Here is a 15533-nt window from a genome sequence, read left to right on the forward strand (position 1 = left end):
AAGACAGGATTCCTTTGCTCATTGTCAACCGGGCAAACGATATGTGGTGTATTGGCTTTGCCGTTTACAGCTTCTTTGTTGGTGCGGCACCTTTGTATCCGAAATGGCATTAGCAGCAGGTGGTTCCTTTGTATGTGACATGTACTGTTGCAATGTTTGTAGTCACCTTTCAAAGATACTTGAGGTTACAGGTTAGTCCCATACGTTTGCCTCTTGGTGTTCATCGGTGAAATGCAGAATCGGAAGACAGCCAAAATGGTGTGGCTTTGTTACGAAGCCGCGGTCAAGAAATGGAGGGCCGTCCAAGTGGGCAGAGCTTCGCATACGGAGGAAGAGAATGGGGAGCTTCTGCTCGAATCCATCATGGAGAAGAACTCTATCGGTGCGGCTGAAGCGTTAGAAAACCATATTTTGCTACCCCTTGAGACGTTCTGGATCGACTCCATCAATGGGAAACACCTCTGCACCGTGCTCCCCCTACTTGGTCCACGGTTGTCCGACTGGGTGCGTTGGATCCAAACAGACAAACCTGACCGAGTCAAGAGCATAAATACTCAGTTGGTCAAGGGGATGGGCTTCCTGCACAAGAACGGAATCTGCCACGGCGACTTCCGACCCCAGAATATCCTCATGCAGCTCCAAGACGGAGCCCTAGACGAAATCAGCGTGTACGAGATGCGCAAAGAGATCCTGGGAAAGCCAGTCATGACCGAGGTTCTCTTAGGCAGTGGCGAGAGGAGCCCGTTCAGCCCGGAGTATTCATACTCCAGAGGATAATTATCAAAATGAGCAATGATTGTTTCTAAATCTTTTAAAGGTTTAACTTTGGACGACGATGGCTCGGTTCGTCTCTGACCAGATTGCGATTGTCGACTTTGGCGAGGCGTATGCCACGGCGAACCACAAAAAGGAGCATTTCGGCATCCCGGGGGACTACGGAGCGCCCGAGATCCTGCTCGGCGGTGCCGACAAAGGGATTGGGACCGACATCTACGCCCTGGGCCATACTCTCCTGGATTTTCAAAGACGGCATGGGATCATATGGGACGACGGAAGATTCGAGCAGTTTGAGAACATGGAGAAAAATATGGGTCCCTGTCCTCCGCCGTTCCGGGAACTCGCTCGGAAGAGGTTTGCTTGGGTGAACACGGAGTCTGGCGACAATACAGCCGAAGAGAAGGAAATCCCAGAGGACACGACCGAGTTACAAAAGCACATCCGCTATGACCCAGAGGATGAATATGGGACCCCCAATATTGAAGAGAACCTTGAGTATGACGATCTGAGCCCGGAAGAGCTTGCGTTGTTTAGCGATCTGCTGCACAAGATGTTCCAATGGAAACCAGAGGATAGATGGACAATAGATCAGATCTTGACCCACAGGTGGTTTTCGGAGGAGCGTAAACCTGCCAAAGATGGTAAAAAGCTCAGTGATAGATCTTTCTATGCGGGCCTCATTTCTCCGGTTCAGACCTCGAGCAGCAGCGACACGCCGGAAGTCGTAGAGGAACCAATGGAAGCCAATACCGAAAATGACGGCAATGATTCCTCGAGTGGAGAAGAAGGGAAGGGACCGGACTCGGCATGGACTTGGCGCCGGCGCCGCTCGACGGCTCGAATCGAGCGACCTGTTTTTCTCGGATAATACGGTTGTATGCTTCCTGGGCCTTCTTCAGATGCAACAGCGCCGTCTGCCGCTCGCTGTACTTGCTGTTTGGGGGTAGTATCTTGATGTATGTCTCGGTCAGGTCCATCACCTTCAGCCAAAGCTCATCATGCCCCAAACCGCGCAACTCTTTAGAAAATGCCTGGATGTCCTCGTCTTCGTTCTTCTTTGACGGGCTGTATTTCTCAGCAGATCTCATGTAGTAGGAGCCGATCAAAAAGTGACGAAGGTAAAGGTGGGCACGGCCCCCGGGAGGCAGATCCAGAAAACAGCCGTGATTATGGGAGACAACAAGAGCCATACGACAGACGCTCGTCGCGAGACTCGGGCGTCAGAGTCAAAATGGATTTCCACGCCATGGCGGGGCCAAAGACACACCACGGCTTGTAGTCTGGCATGGTAAAGATAATAAATGGGATAAGGTATGTAGAGGATGTAAGCAATAGGATGGATTGTGCGACTGGAATGGAATCGTGGTCTAGGGTGGGGAAAGTTTCAAATACCTACGTAGGTTTGTCAGGCCAATTGCCGGAGATAGGTCCTTCCAGAGCCACCATAGCCACGTTTGTTTGCAGTTCAAGTTGGGCTGGATGTGGTTTAAACTTTCATACTTGTTTGGGTCACAGTCAGCCCTCACTTCAATGGGTAAAATCGAGATGACCAAACTGGTTAGGGGACGATGCGGTCACAATTGAAGCTCTGAGATGATCTTGATCCCCAGAACATGCTATATCATGTGTAAATTGCTAATCCGCAGGGAAGAACTACAGGGGACGGCACTCTTGAAATAATATTGAAGACATACCTGTACTTGTATTTCTCTGGGCACTCAAGAAGGGACGTCTGGGTCAGGTGAATGCCCTGTCACTTACGGCATGTATCAACCATGCTCAGGCGCAGTTGGGTAGAAGCTGTTCAATTTTCAATCAGGTATTGAATTCACGGTAGCTTACGAAGTGTGTTCCACTATCGCGACCGACCCTACGTGACATGCGCCAGATGATCAGAAGTGCCACATGCACCAATGGTGGTGTGCCACCGAACGTATCAAGCATCCGTTATTATCAAAACCCCTAGCAATAGTACAGTTACTATCCATCCATCACGCAATCACACGTGGTAAAACCAGGTTGGGGATAAACGAAACGACCACCTGTTACGCTGCCGCAACCCGCGTTTCTCTTCTTCGAGGACACGATCGCGCACCTCGCACAGCGTCCCTTCCTCCTCTGTCAGCCGTCCATGCAATGCACATTTGACAATGTCATCCACGCTCCATCCAAAGTTGCGAAGGTCGCTTGTTACCTCGAGCTCGACTCGCTTCTCATACAAGATCTGGGCCTGTCTAAGTCCTATACCCAATCTCTCCGCGTCTCTTACAAACTGCCCCCTTTCCGCTTCTACTTGCGCCTGATCCCTGTTTGCCGCGCCCTGCCTCGATGTCCGAACCCTTGTGACGATCTCTTCGATTTCAGTCTCGGGTTCCCCTTCCTGCACCGCAGTGAGCACGGCTCTCTGTTCCTCGGTTGGGCAGGCCTTCGGATCTGCCCCGTTGGCCAAGAGAAATGCGACCTGCTCGGTATTGTATCGGCCGGGTCCCAGGGCCAGCGAAAGAGGAGTCTCGCCATACCTGTTCGGAAGGTTGATATCCTGCGGCCGCTTCTCGAGGATCGAAGCGAGGATGTCGGCGGTAAATCTTTCGCTTGCTTCAGATGCGTAATGTATGGCCACCATACCAATGCTCTGTTCCCTGAGTGGGTCTTCTGACCTATGTTCGTCTACAGCTGCCTCTTCCTTACTGAGGGGACCAAGCCCAATATCCTGGTCTATGAACCATTTGAGAGTCTTGAGGCTACTGTTTGCGTATGCAAACGTGTCGTGTACGCACTTTTTCAAGAACCCCGCGGAGAGATCAGGGTACTTCTTCAGGATGAGCTGGGTGCAGTCCCAGTTGGCATCGTTTTGCATGCTGAGTGACAACGCACAGCACCTATGGCCGCTCCAGAGCCAAACGTCCACATAGTTGTCTTCTTCAACCATGCGACACGCATTCTCTGGCGCGTTGAACTGCAGCGCCTATTCCAGCGCTCTCCGGTTCTGGTAATCGCATCTCATGATGGCGCCGTTGTCCAACAGCAACCGGATTATCTCGTCATTTTCTCGACGGGCCACCGCCCACTGGAGGGGACAGCTATACTGTACCGGCACACATTGCGCGTTGACGTCGGCTCCCAGGTCAATCAGTGCTTTTACCACCTGTTGCATTCCCATGTAGCACGCTAAGTGCAAGGGATGGACGATGAGGTCGAAATTTGGGTCTACCAGTTTCCAGTCCTCAATGTAATCGACGCGAATTTCTTCGATTGCACTCTCGTCGTGAAACTGGGTGAGATACTCGGCGGCTTCCTAATGGCCCCGGAGAATTGCGATTCCAAGAGCGTTCAATCCGAAAGGCCTGTCCGGGTGCATAGTGGCGTATCCGTACGGAACGTTACTGCCAAGGGCCGGGTTAATGCGGTGGAGGACCTAGCTGAGCTCCCTGTGACCGCCGCACCTAAAGCCGGACCTCTCACGCATCACCAGGTCGCCTCCTCTCTCAAACAGACGAAGTACGTTGGTGTGTCCGTACCAGGCCGCGAAGTGAATTGGGTTACGGAGGCTCACTCTGTGAGGGCACACGCAGTATGAAACCCACAATCGTTCTGCCACGTCAATCATCATGTCCACGGTCGCCACATTGCCAACGGAGCAGGCCCACTGTAGGATGGTGAGGGATTTCCACCGCGGGAACGGTTCTTCCGCCTCTTCCCAGTCCACTTGAACTTCCTTGATGTTTCCATCCTGGTTGAGCTCTGGTAGTTGATCATGAAACTCATCAGGAAAAAGGCCTGAATTCACGTCGGGCATACGCCAAGTCGTCGACCCTTCAAACTCGCCCAGGTAATCTTCGAATGGGTGGCTCTCTTGAGCTTCTGCTTCATACCTATGCTGCTCGAATATGACATCCGATCTGTAAACTTCGTTCTCTAAAAGCCCCCATAGGCTGCGACAGGTCCTTGCAAGGTTGAAGACATCCACCGGATGATGCACGAAGTATTGGCGGTATGCCAGAAGACATCATCGGACAAACTCTGTTTGATAGTCAGCCAACTACGAATGTCACAGGAGCACAGTCGGAGGTATAATCCTGCAAGTGCATAAGCTTCTTACCCTTCTGCTAATTTCGGCACAAGATAATCGACGTGTCATGCTTTCGATCTCCATTCTGGATTGAAGAGATCTACTCCAATAACTTTCTGGTAGATATTGGAGGATTGGAAGGTTCGTTCAAACTTGACGACCAATGAGTTAAGGTATTTATGCTTGATGAATGGTTCTAAGGGCTGACAACAAAGAAATCTCCAATTATAAGACCATTACAAAGACACTCCTATTTGTGGTTAGCTGGTAAGGGTCATTGATACGTTGCGTTTTGTGGTTACTTGATTCCAATGCTGGAATACCCTATTCAGTATTACCCCATTGAAAAGGAACGCTTGCTTACTTGTAGCATAACCATCCGATGGTCCTAACTCAGGGGAATATGTGCTCCATATATGTCTATGCGTCTGTGTCCAGTCAAACTCAATAAACTCAATGGTAAACCGAACTTCCTTTCTATTTACAACTATGCCATCAAGGAATCTCTATTCTAAAGTATTCCATAGAGCTATGAATAGATACAATAACATATGGAGATGACACTCAACGGTAAGAAATGAATACCTGCGCACCAATCATCCTTTCATGTTTCCTTTCTTCTCTTCGACCCACACAGGCCGGCCGGCAGAAGCAAGTAACTCAAGGCTGAGCAAGAACTAAGAAATGCCTGGACTAAAAAGAAAGATGTTATACCCAATACCCTCCAAACTCTATACCCAATCGTCCGTGTTATTTTTCTCTTTGGGTCTCCAAGGCTTGTTCCTAATCTCTTCAGCTCTCACTTCCTTCTCTTTGGTCCCTTTCGGATCCCACGCCCACAGCTCCGGGTTGCGAGGCCTCCAACTGATAGACGCCAGTTCGGACGGTGATGGCTCCCTATTCCTTACACCCATGAGCCTATAGGGAATAGTTTCAAGTGCCTTTTTACATAGTTCACGTAGCTCCTTCCCTTGGGTACCGGGTTTCGGGCGTTCGGGCCACTTCACGTAGAAGTGGCCGTGTAGTTTGATACGGTCTCTCTCGGTGCCAAGATAGACCGTGATATGGGGATCAGAAGGTTCGGTCAAGTTGTTACGTTTATTGGTGGTCGCATTCCTTGTGGCTACCACTGAGTGGACGTGCATGCTGTAGGTTTGTCAGTCCTTGGACCCGATAGTTTGGGATGAGGAAATCTTGAAACACACCGTAGCCAGATATGCGTGATATTCTTGCGAAGCCTTTTCACTTCTCTAACAATAAAAGCCTCGGTCTCTCTTATATATAACTGAGGGTTAGGGGTTGATAGCTTTTCGAGACTCGTGAGGTTTTCAAGTGAGGCCCAATAAACCTATATATGAGAATTAGTTACTATAATAGGGGGACTATGAGAACTCGGACACACGGGGTATCTTACAGCTGGGTCCTGTACTGTCCCTTGCCCCATAGTTCGAGCACTTGTATACAACTGGAATTTATTTGTTCGCAGTGGCCCCCCACTTGGGAGAGGTTGATGTGTTTCCCATGGGTGCTGGTAAAACCATTCTGGCATCGGCTCCAACATCTTGTCTATATAAGAATATTTGCTAGAATAGAACCAACAAGATGGCAATTATCTCAAGTCTGAACCTGGCAGTTACTTGAAGTTATCACATCTCCCCGTTCAAAGAACCGGGGTCTTTGTTATTGAGGTTTATTTAACTACTCATCCTTTAGCACAAGGAGTCTTTCTATATGTTTAGTTAGTGTTTTTATCCCATTAACACTAGGCCCGACAGTCAATTTTAATCTTTGTTAGGTGAAGGAAACTTGGCTAGAAAGACACAGTCTTTATCACTGACGTGACTCTAATCAGATATCAAAAAGAGCGCCACTAAATTAATATCTCAAGCTTGCTTTATTAGAATCCTTAATTTGGGTCTTTGTTATATGGTCACACTACTCACTTCTTTGTTCTAGTAGCTAGAGCAAGCTTCGACCCAACAGCAGTTTATAAGGAATTACACCATTGCTTCTCTTATCATCAACAACAAACCTCTGGTCTAGCTCGTCAACATGAATTCGCACGAAGATACAGAGACGTCAATGGCGGTGACACCAGAGGTATTCGCGAGCCTACAGAAGCCAAGATATTGGGAACTGATGCTTTTCGGTTTTGAAGTTTACGATCACATAGAAGATATCGAAAAGTACGAGCCTGGTGGCTTTTGTCCGGTTGATCTATCCCTACGAGATGACCCCAAGTTTATCAAGGATCGATTTCAGGTTGTCTACAAGCTTGGCTTTGGTGGATTTGGGACAGTGTGGCTCTGCTATGATACGCTCGAGAAAGCATGGAGGGCCCTGAAGATCCACCAGGCGCTCCAATCTTCATCACGTCGTTGCCCGGAAAGTCGCGGAGACGGACTAGTCAGCCAGATGCTTGGGCGAAGTTCAGTACCCATCGACGAAGCTTTGGACAACGGGGTTGTATTGCCCCTCGAAACGTTCTGGATCGAGTCACCTAATGGGCAGCACCTTTGCTCAGTCCTTCCCCTGCTAGGTCCCAGACTCTCCGACCTGATCGCTCATATGGGGGGTGATGATCCGGATCGCATCAAAAAGATGGGCCGCCAGGTCGTTAAGGGCATGGAATATCTCCATAAACACGGTATCTGTCACGGTGACTTCCGTCCTCAGAACGTGCTCCTTAAGCTCAAGGATGGATGCTTTGATGACATCGGGGTCGACGAGATGCGCCGGCTGCTAGGGGCGTCCCGCCATGAAAGTGATCCCGTTGGTGGGAGGCGGAAAAAGCCCACACGCCCCAGAACGTGTTTACACATGCATCGATTGGTCGGAACTGTGGCAACATGTGTCGGACGATATCGCTATTGTGGACTTTGGCGAGTCGTACGCAACGTCCAACCCGGATCCATCCGACCTGGGAATACCCATAAGATATGCTGCGCCTGAGATCCTCGTCGGGGGCGATAAATCCATCGGGACCGACCTATGGGCACTGGGTTGTACCCTGCTAGACCTCCGTTGCCGGGGTCTTCCTAATGTTGAGCACTTTACTGAGGAATTGCTAGAAGAAAAGGAGGACTGGATGGGCCCCTGCCCGTCGCCGTTCAGGGCACGCGCCCTACAAAAGCTTTATGAGATCGACCTTGACCATTGGAAGGAACACGGCGAGAAGAATGGGGAGCCGAAACCAGAGCCTCCGGCCAACGCCGAGGCATCTAGCACTCGGCCATCGACACGCGTGACCGAGAAGTATGAAAGTGACGAGTGCGAGGATGCCATCCAGGACTATCTTAAGCGACAATGTGGTGGATGGGCTGATGACGGCACACGGACCTATTTCAGACTGACTGAGGAGGAGATAAACACTTTTGGCGACCTCTTGCACAAGATATTCCAATGGGAACCCCAAGCGCGATGGGACACGGCCAGAATCCTGGGCCATGAATGGTTTGCACCGCAACAAAAGCGTTTTGGGCCGGCCACAGAGGGCCCCGCAGAGATGCACATCAACGATGACGCGCAGTCTGTCACTTCAACGAAAGGTTCCGATGGGGCCCTTGAGCCAGAATCACAAGCCAGCACTGATGAGGCCCTGCTCGTAGAGGAGCCACGCATCCAATCAAATCAAAGCAGGTGGTCGAAGCAGTGGCTGGGCTTACAGTTTCTTGTTCTTGCATTCTATCTCCTGGGGGTGTTGGCAGCATTGGTTTACTTTGTTGCGTATCTGCTAGCAAAACAGCCATGGTTCCTTGAACGCCACAGCCCTGAGATTCAGGGGGGAGCACTGTCGCTCCGACAGCTGTAACTATTGAGACTGCGGTGGTGGTATACGTGGCAGAGTAGATGTGCTAGGATTGCCTTCGGACTGAATATTGTTCTTTTTTTGTTTTGCATAGCATAATATTATAGATAGCCAATATGGGTATTGCCTCGTTTTTACTTTGCTTTTCGACTTACGCCGGCGTATGCTAGCAGAATTAAGTGGCTTGAAACCGAGCAAACTTAATTCTTATATAATTAGTTCAACAGTAATAGGGCCTAGAGGTAAGTAAAATCTTAACAGCGGCTTAGGGAGAATGCGCAAGAAAAAGTAATCCTTCTCGTGCCACCGTTTCCCGTCGAAGTAACTCAAAAACGTGGGTATAAAGGCCCGCCCTCATTCCCTGTCTCTCTGATTTTGCTAAGTCGTCTCACTATTACACATACAACACATCGCTCTGAGCCGCCTTCCATCTGCGTCATTTTCTTTTGCTAACACAACATGAACATATCAATCATCCTTTTGGCCCTTCTAGGGGCTGTTCAGGCGCAGCACGGCTGGCAAACCCGTACAGTGGCCCGTTACCCTCGCGACAACTTGCCTACCAGCACCGTGGACGCCCAGGTCCCCGACCTCACCGGAATCCCCGACCCGCCGGGGTCGTGGGAGCGGACCCTCTTGGCCTCGCTGGAAAACTGCCTGAGCCGCAACCGGGCGCAGAAGTGCGAGGGGCTCGATGAGGTCGTCTTCGTCGAGCGCGCGTACAAGTTCCTAGCCTACTGGAAGACGGAAGACTGGGAGCACGACACCAACAACCAGACGGACCGGGACCTCCTCCTCCGCCTCATCGAGTACCAGGACGTGCAGCAGACCCTGGCCTCGGAGAACGAGAACGACCGCTGCCCCTTTCCCGACAACACGGTCGACCTGATCCGCAGCGCCCGCGACCGGGTCGCCGCGGAGGGGATCCTGAAGAGCGCCAACGCGCGCGTCCTCGACGCGCTCGACGTCATCTACGACGACGTCTGCGCCGATACCAAGAAGGCCAAGATCCCGCGGCGCGTGCAGGAGATGACCGACATCGTCCTGCGGGGTCTCAATGTGAACGCCGAGAACATCCCGTTCAAGTCCAACCCGAATCCCTGTATCTGCCTTGGTCACTACCCTTGCGGGCTCGTGGTCAGACACTACTGGGACCCGGACATTTCCAAATGGGTATGTGATTGCTTGGCAGAGGATCCCAAGACTTGCCAATAAGCTTGATGAGGGAGCTTCATAACCAAACTTGAAGGAGTACTCTTTAATATACTGGCAACGTAATTCCTCAATCCAATCTCTCTCTTATACAAAATGGGGATTATTGCTTTTTTTTTTTTTTTTTTTTCTGTGTGTTCCATACCATGATATTTTGGATATTTACACGACTATGAACTCCGTTACGATTCTTTAAACGCAGTCGACTAGATAATGTAGGACGTACTTGTCGTTGTGAGCTCGCGGTCTCATCATTCACCGACGGGTTTTGACTTGACATCTGCCGCGGCACTTGAGGCTTAACCGCGAGGGCAGCTGTGTGCTTCTCCATACTGGGCTTGCCTACAGCTAGCAACACTGGACAGTCCACAGTTCAACGTACGAAGGAAATGCGGCTCGGTATCCCGATGGGCCGAAGTACTTGTATATCTTCCGGGTAATGGAGATAAATATTAGCGTATTCAGTGTCGTCCTTGAAATTGAAAAGTCGGTCATGTTCCGCTGTCGGACAAGGTCTCGCAATTCGACTATTGGCTATGGGCATGTATCAGTAGTCAACGTATGTTTCCAGATCTCGTTGTGATCTGTACGGAATAGTCAACATGAACCACATTGGGAGACTAAAGATTCACCCAAGAGGTAAGCAAGTGCCTGGCCCATTGCATCCAGGTTTGATAGGGTCGTATTGAGGACCGCCATAACAGCCGATCAAGGAATTCGCCCCGATGGCGCGAACGGATGACGGCTAAGATGAACCTCATTTAACTCGCAACAGCCCCCGCGGAATGACACAACCAACAGTGAGCCCTGGAGGTTTGGCTTTCGCAACTGATACTGACGCGGTACTGCTGTCTCCGTCGCTCTCGCCTCGAGGTTATCAGACGGTACCTCGAGGTCGCGGCGACGGGTTCCCGCGCGAAGACACGAAAGCGCCTTGAACTATTCAGCAACCTCGCAGCCCATTTCTCGAGACGACCGGTGCGGCCCAAGACGGCGCCATGGCTCTATTTGAAAACCTATGGTGAGGGCACGATGTACGGCCCTGACGTCGGAGCAAACGGCCGATTACGAGTCTCACTCGGAGAGGAAGTGGTTGAAGTACGAGATGAATTTAATCAGAGAAAGAGGCAACGCAGGAAAGTCTACGATCCATAGAATTGCTGGCCTTGGAGAGAGGTGGTCACGTTGCTTTTGACACCGCCGGGCTGGACGATGCAGCAGTGTATGTGCCAGGCGGGCGACAATTCATTGATGCTTCAATAGGTATTGTTGACGAGGGCACGCGGCTCGGCGTCAATGGTCGCCTCCGTGTCGCCTGCAAGGGTATAGCTGGCGTTGTTGCCGACGATATAGAGGCGGGATGATCCATGCTAAACCGAGCAATGTTGGAGATGGCGGGGGGTTTAGAGGCAACTATCTGGCTATAAAAATAACATGCAGCAAATAGGGGTTCCAGGTATCCAGCTCCCAGCAGTCAAACGTGTATTGAATTGTCTTGTCAACCCTGGCCGTGATGAGATGGGTGGTCATGAGCAGCAGTTCCTTATCGCTAGGTTATTGCTTCGTAGAGCTCCATGGCGGCGGCGGTCTGTTAGGGGATGGGTGGCTGCTTTACATTGATCGTACTGGGCCAGGCTTTGCTTTCTGCGTTGGGCCAGGGCGGCTTTCGTACTGGATTGGTACGTAAGAGGTTTTGGAAGCTGCGGGGAGGCCTTGGTTCCTGCCATCTCAGCAGAAGCAAACGACTTTCGCAGAGAGCAGTACGTCATGATCCAACGCGCTGTATTAATTAATTGATGTAGACATTGCATATGAATGGCCGTGCGGTATTTAACCTAACTGTAGCAACTATGAATGAAGAACTACCTGACGAAGATAGAGTTGAATCAATGGAGCCCTGAGGCAGGTATTCCACCGCAAATGCAGGAAATACACAGAAGGAAGTCACACCTGGTGTTTGGACCCACCAGACGCTCCTGCCTGCTGAGACGCGATGGACGGTTGGACGGGTCTTAAGAGTTTTTGATGTGTGGAAAATCTGATTTCTCTTCTTCTTCTTTTCTTTGGCTACCCCCAGACGATCGAGTGAGTGACCCTGTGCGTTTGGAGTTGAGTGCTGGGCTATATACTAACCATTGAGCAGATCAGAACCAAATTTTCGATTCGTGTTTTTATTTTCAGCATCTTCCCCCTGTCGTAAGTCACTTTGGACCTTCGTTGGCTTCGAAACAATGCCCAAACACGTACTGACCGTATGTAGAAACAACAAGAACAACAACAACCACCACCACCACCATGGAGACCACGTAGGTTTATATAGCTGTGCCCTGGAACTCCTTTCTGAGAGCCTTGGACTGACATAAAATGATATGATAGCTTCAGTCGGACCAATTCGGGGCTGATGACCCCAAGCAGCACCAGCAGCACCAGCACCAGCACCGCCACCGCCCCCGACCAGGTAAGTTATATTCTACCGTATTTCTACCTACGTTCCACTCTGATCTATCGCCCTCTTCGGCCATGCAATGAATGCTAACTATGTGTCGGATAGCCCATCACCATCACCTTCGGCAACCCAGGGCTCGCCGGGACTGGTGCCTCCGGCATTCCCGGCTGGTGGACCGTCCTGGCGGGCCTCGGGTTCGCCACGTTCGTCTGGAACCTGGTCCGGCGCTGGGTGCTCTCGTGCCGCCAGGGCCGCCTGGTCGCTGGGGCTTTGCGCCTCTACGATCACGAGGTGATCGAAGCGTTCGCCGCCCGCGCCCGCGCCCAAGCCTGGCGCGAATCCGCCGCTGCCGTCGCCGCCGCCGCCATGAAGGAACCGGCCGCCGCTGCCGCCGCCGCCAAGGATGCCCGCGCCTGCGCCGACACCGCCGCTGCTGCCGCCGCCGCCACGCCTCCTCCGCCGGCCCGGCCTCCCCCTCCCCAGCAGCAACAGCAACAGCAACATGGGCGGCCTCGCCCGTCTTCACCGGGGTGGCGGTCGAGGGGCAAGCCACCTCCTTGGCCTTCCCCCCGGCCGTCGCCCCAACCGTCGAAACAGCTCTTCGGCGGCCGCTGGGCCGAGTTTGGGATGGCTTTGATGACAACGGTTTCTACAGGACGAGGGTAATCATGGCGTTTGTGTTGCGTTGCTTTTGCACATTTGATGCTCGAGATGCGAGCCTTCTTCATGGATCGTATAACAGGACAGTTTCCTTACGAGGACTGCAACACAGAACAATGGAATTGATACGAACTGGAAGTTCGAAACCCGACTTATCTCTCTGATTATGATTACGTGCCATGACTTGTGCTGTAGTCCTGGCGAGGGGGCCTTCCTGATACGAGCGTGCTGTGACTTTCTCTACTCGACTAGAACATCAAAAGCATACCGGGTCTTTTCCCCTATGGTCATATTGGTGGCACCCAGCACAAACATCCCCGTCGTGTTCACCGGAGCCTCCACCACGACCCGCATCTCGGACGTCTCCGCAACCATCTCCCATTGGACAGAAAGCGGCCCTGATGGTGTCTGCAGGCGACCTCTGGCACGCTTCAGCCCCATGACTACACCAGCCTAAGGATTCACAGTCCAGCTCTGGTACCAGAGCCCAGCGGGCCCAGGCGCAGGCTGCAGGCCCGTGGCCCATCCGGTCAAGACATAGGTCGGAGCGCCGCCCCACGGGTGCGCCAAACTAGTAAAGCGGTCGAGGCCCGGCCGCCTGTCCGGGAGGACGTACTCCCAGCTCGCCCCCGAAGACGTCTCCGGGTCTTGGACCATGGCGCCCCAGAGCTAGCGCAGCAGGCCATGACTGGTCGAGTAGGCGCCGGCCCGGAATAGGGCGTCAAGGAGGAAGCCGTTCGTGTTGGGCGAGGTCTTTGTCTCCGGGTCCTCCAGGTTGACGTTCGTGTCGTCCTTGTAGCCGACCCCAAGGAAGAGCTGCGACTGGAGCGCCGCGATGGAGCGGTTGGCTTGATCGGGCGTGGCGACTCCGGACGTGATGCAGAACGCGGTCGCCGAGCAGTCGGTAGTCCTCGAGCCCGATGCCCGTACCAGGAATCGCCGGGCCGTAACCGAGGGGCGTGTCGATGGCGAGCGTGCCGCCCTCGCCCTGCGTGCCGAGCATAAAGTCGAGGGTGCCGCGGGCCATGTCGAAGCGCGCCGTGCTCGAGCCGACGACGCGCGCGGGGTGGTAGAAGTCGCCGAGCCAGACCAGGCGGTCGCGCTTGGGGCCGTCGAGGCAGACGGACTCTATGTGGGCTGGGTGCCGAAGTCGACCAGGGCATCGGGTTTGGTGAGAGGGTGCGTGTACAGGGTCGAGCCGTTGGCGGTCACGGCGAGGTTCCGGGCGTAGGCTACTTCGTCTTGCCAGGCGCCGACGCCGAAGCTGCCGGTGAAGGACACGGTGTTTCCGGCGGTGTAGTAGTCCGACATGGAGATGTTGAATATTTCCTGGCCGTCCAGGGAGACAGCCAAGTGTCCACTGGGAGCCAGGACAGTTTTGACCTTATGCCAGCTCTTCTCCGCGACCGGGCCGGGGACGGGAAACGTATCGAACAGTAACGATGTTAACGTGGTCTGATTGATAAAGTCAAAGCCATATGAGACGAGCACCGAATTCGCCGGAGCGAGCGTCTTGTTCACATTCGCAAACGTCGTCGCCTCGGGCAGCTCCCCGACGAGTCGCAGTTGCAGGTAGGTTGGATAGCCTCCGTTCGACATCGCCACGGTCCACCAAACGCCTCCCCGCTCGATCATGGTGTCGAACTCCATGGTGTAGTTGGCAAACGCGAAGCCGTGGGCCCAGACCGCCGGCTTCTGCGACCGGAGCAACACGCCCTTGTCCGGGTCCACTTCCCAGACCGCCGGCTGGGTTCCCTTCTCGACGCAGGCAGTGGCTGCCGCGGCGGCGCCGAGCCCCCATATCGCGTTGAGCTCGTCGTCGTCGCACTGGAACGTAGCGGGCATGTCGGTGACGTCGTAGGGGTCCACGGTGGCCTGGAAGCCGACGCGGTCGAAGGAGAGGCTGGCGGCGCTGTCCCCTTCTCCGGTGGACAGCAGGCGGATGGACTGCCACCGCTGGCCGCCCTGGACAAGTGGCGATGCGAAGCTACCGCTGGTGCTCACGTTGAACGTCTCGACCCGGATCGCGTTGGCGAGCGAGACTGCGAACGGGTACGGGCCGTCCGACCAGGGGTGCGCGAGCGGGGAGTACGCCTCGCTGTACCGGACCTCGACCTGAACCGAATGCTCCTCTGCCGCTGTTTCGACGGCCGATACCGAGAAGAACGGGATGCCGGCCACCTCGGTCCCGTAGTCGAGCGTCGCGAGGGGCGCGGTGCTGTTCAGGGCGAAGCCGCCCCCCGGAAGAGGGTCAGTCTTTGAACTGAGCTCATGGCCCAGGCTTACGCCGCGAGGCAGAAACTCAGGCCGATTGGCCGTGCTGCGAGACGGGAGTTAGCTATGACAACAAAAGAATGACGCATTGCGAGTGTGTTGGTACAGATGGAGGTCGATTTACTTCGGAGCTAGTTTCACCGCAGCTGCCAACACTGCACCGTTTCCGACAAGGCACATGGCCGTCCGGACAACGAAAGATAGACCCGGTGTCTTCATTTTAGCATGACTGGTTGCACAGGAAGGATGACATGGCTGGAGAGGGAGAGCGATGTGCCAGGGCGTGG

The 15533-nt window shown here is 53.3% G+C and overlaps 8 protein-coding genes across 8 annotated transcripts; 5 read left to right on the forward strand and 3 right to left on the reverse strand.

Annotated features, from left to right (window-relative positions):
- Positions 1-255: 255 nt before the first annotated feature.
- Positions 256-777, forward strand: PG986_014221 (uncharacterized protein; the record flags this gene model as incomplete). The annotated part of the gene is made up of 1 exon (XM_066850443.1): positions 256-777. One exon carries the CDS (start codon positions 256-258, stop codon positions 775-777), a length of 522 nt encoding a protein of 173 aa, XP_066692681.1.
- A 58-nt stretch (positions 778-835) lies between these two features.
- PG986_014222 (Protein kinase domain containing protein) lies at positions 836-1645 on the forward strand (the record flags this gene model as incomplete). The annotated part of the gene is made up of 1 exon (XM_066850444.1): positions 836-1645. The coding sequence occupies one exon, from the start codon at positions 836-838 to the stop codon at positions 1643-1645; it is 810 nt and encodes a 269-aa protein (XP_066692682.1).
- A 1131-nt stretch (positions 1646-2776) lies between these two features.
- Positions 2777-4930, reverse strand: PG986_014223 (uncharacterized protein; the record flags this gene model as incomplete). The annotated part of the gene is made up of 5 exons (XM_066850445.1): positions 2777-3733; positions 3869-4072; positions 4331-4676; positions 4797-4816; positions 4877-4930. 5 exons carry the CDS (start codon positions 4928-4930, stop codon positions 2777-2779), a joined length of 1581 nt encoding a protein of 526 aa, XP_066692683.1.
- Positions 4931-6898: 1968 nt separating this feature from the next.
- On the forward strand, positions 6899-8657 carry PG986_014224 (uncharacterized protein; the record flags this gene model as incomplete). The annotated part of the gene is made up of 2 exons (XM_066850446.1): positions 6899-7622; positions 7654-8657. The coding sequence occupies 2 exons, from the start codon at positions 6899-6901 to the stop codon at positions 8655-8657; spliced, it is 1728 nt and encodes a 575-aa protein (XP_066692684.1).
- A 456-nt stretch (positions 8658-9113) lies between these two features.
- Positions 9114-9869, forward strand: PG986_014225 (uncharacterized protein; the record flags this gene model as incomplete). Its single annotated transcript, XM_066850447.1, has 1 exon — positions 9114-9869. The coding sequence occupies one exon, from the start codon at positions 9114-9116 to the stop codon at positions 9867-9869; it is 756 nt and encodes a 251-aa protein (XP_066692685.1).
- A 2292-nt stretch (positions 9870-12161) lies between these two features.
- Positions 12162-12978, forward strand: PG986_014226 (uncharacterized protein; the record flags this gene model as incomplete). Its single annotated transcript, XM_066850448.1, has 3 exons — positions 12162-12172; positions 12243-12324; positions 12418-12978. 3 exons carry the CDS (start codon positions 12162-12164, stop codon positions 12976-12978), a joined length of 654 nt encoding a protein of 217 aa, XP_066692686.1.
- A 447-nt stretch (positions 12979-13425) lies between these two features.
- On the reverse strand, positions 13426-13629 carry PG986_014227 (Six-hairpin glycosidase-like protein; the record flags this gene model as incomplete). Its single annotated transcript, XM_066850449.1, has 1 exon — positions 13426-13629. One exon carries the CDS (start codon positions 13627-13629, stop codon positions 13426-13428), a length of 204 nt encoding a protein of 67 aa, XP_066692687.1.
- A 64-nt stretch (positions 13630-13693) lies between these two features.
- PG986_014228 (uncharacterized protein) lies at positions 13694-15465 on the reverse strand (the record flags this gene model as incomplete). Its single annotated transcript, XM_066850450.1, has 3 exons — positions 13694-14074; positions 14128-15292; positions 15371-15465. 3 exons carry the CDS (start codon positions 15463-15465, stop codon positions 13694-13696), a joined length of 1641 nt encoding a protein of 546 aa, XP_066692688.1.
- Between the last annotated feature and the right edge of the window lie 68 nt (positions 15466-15533).

Source organism: Apiospora aurea (genome assembly GCF_038362705.1).
Source record: "Apiospora aurea strain CBS 24483 chromosome Unknown utg000010l_segment0_segment0, whole genome shotgun sequence".
Lineage (NCBI taxonomy): Eukaryota > Fungi > Ascomycota > Sordariomycetes > Amphisphaeriales > Apiosporaceae > Apiospora > Apiospora aurea.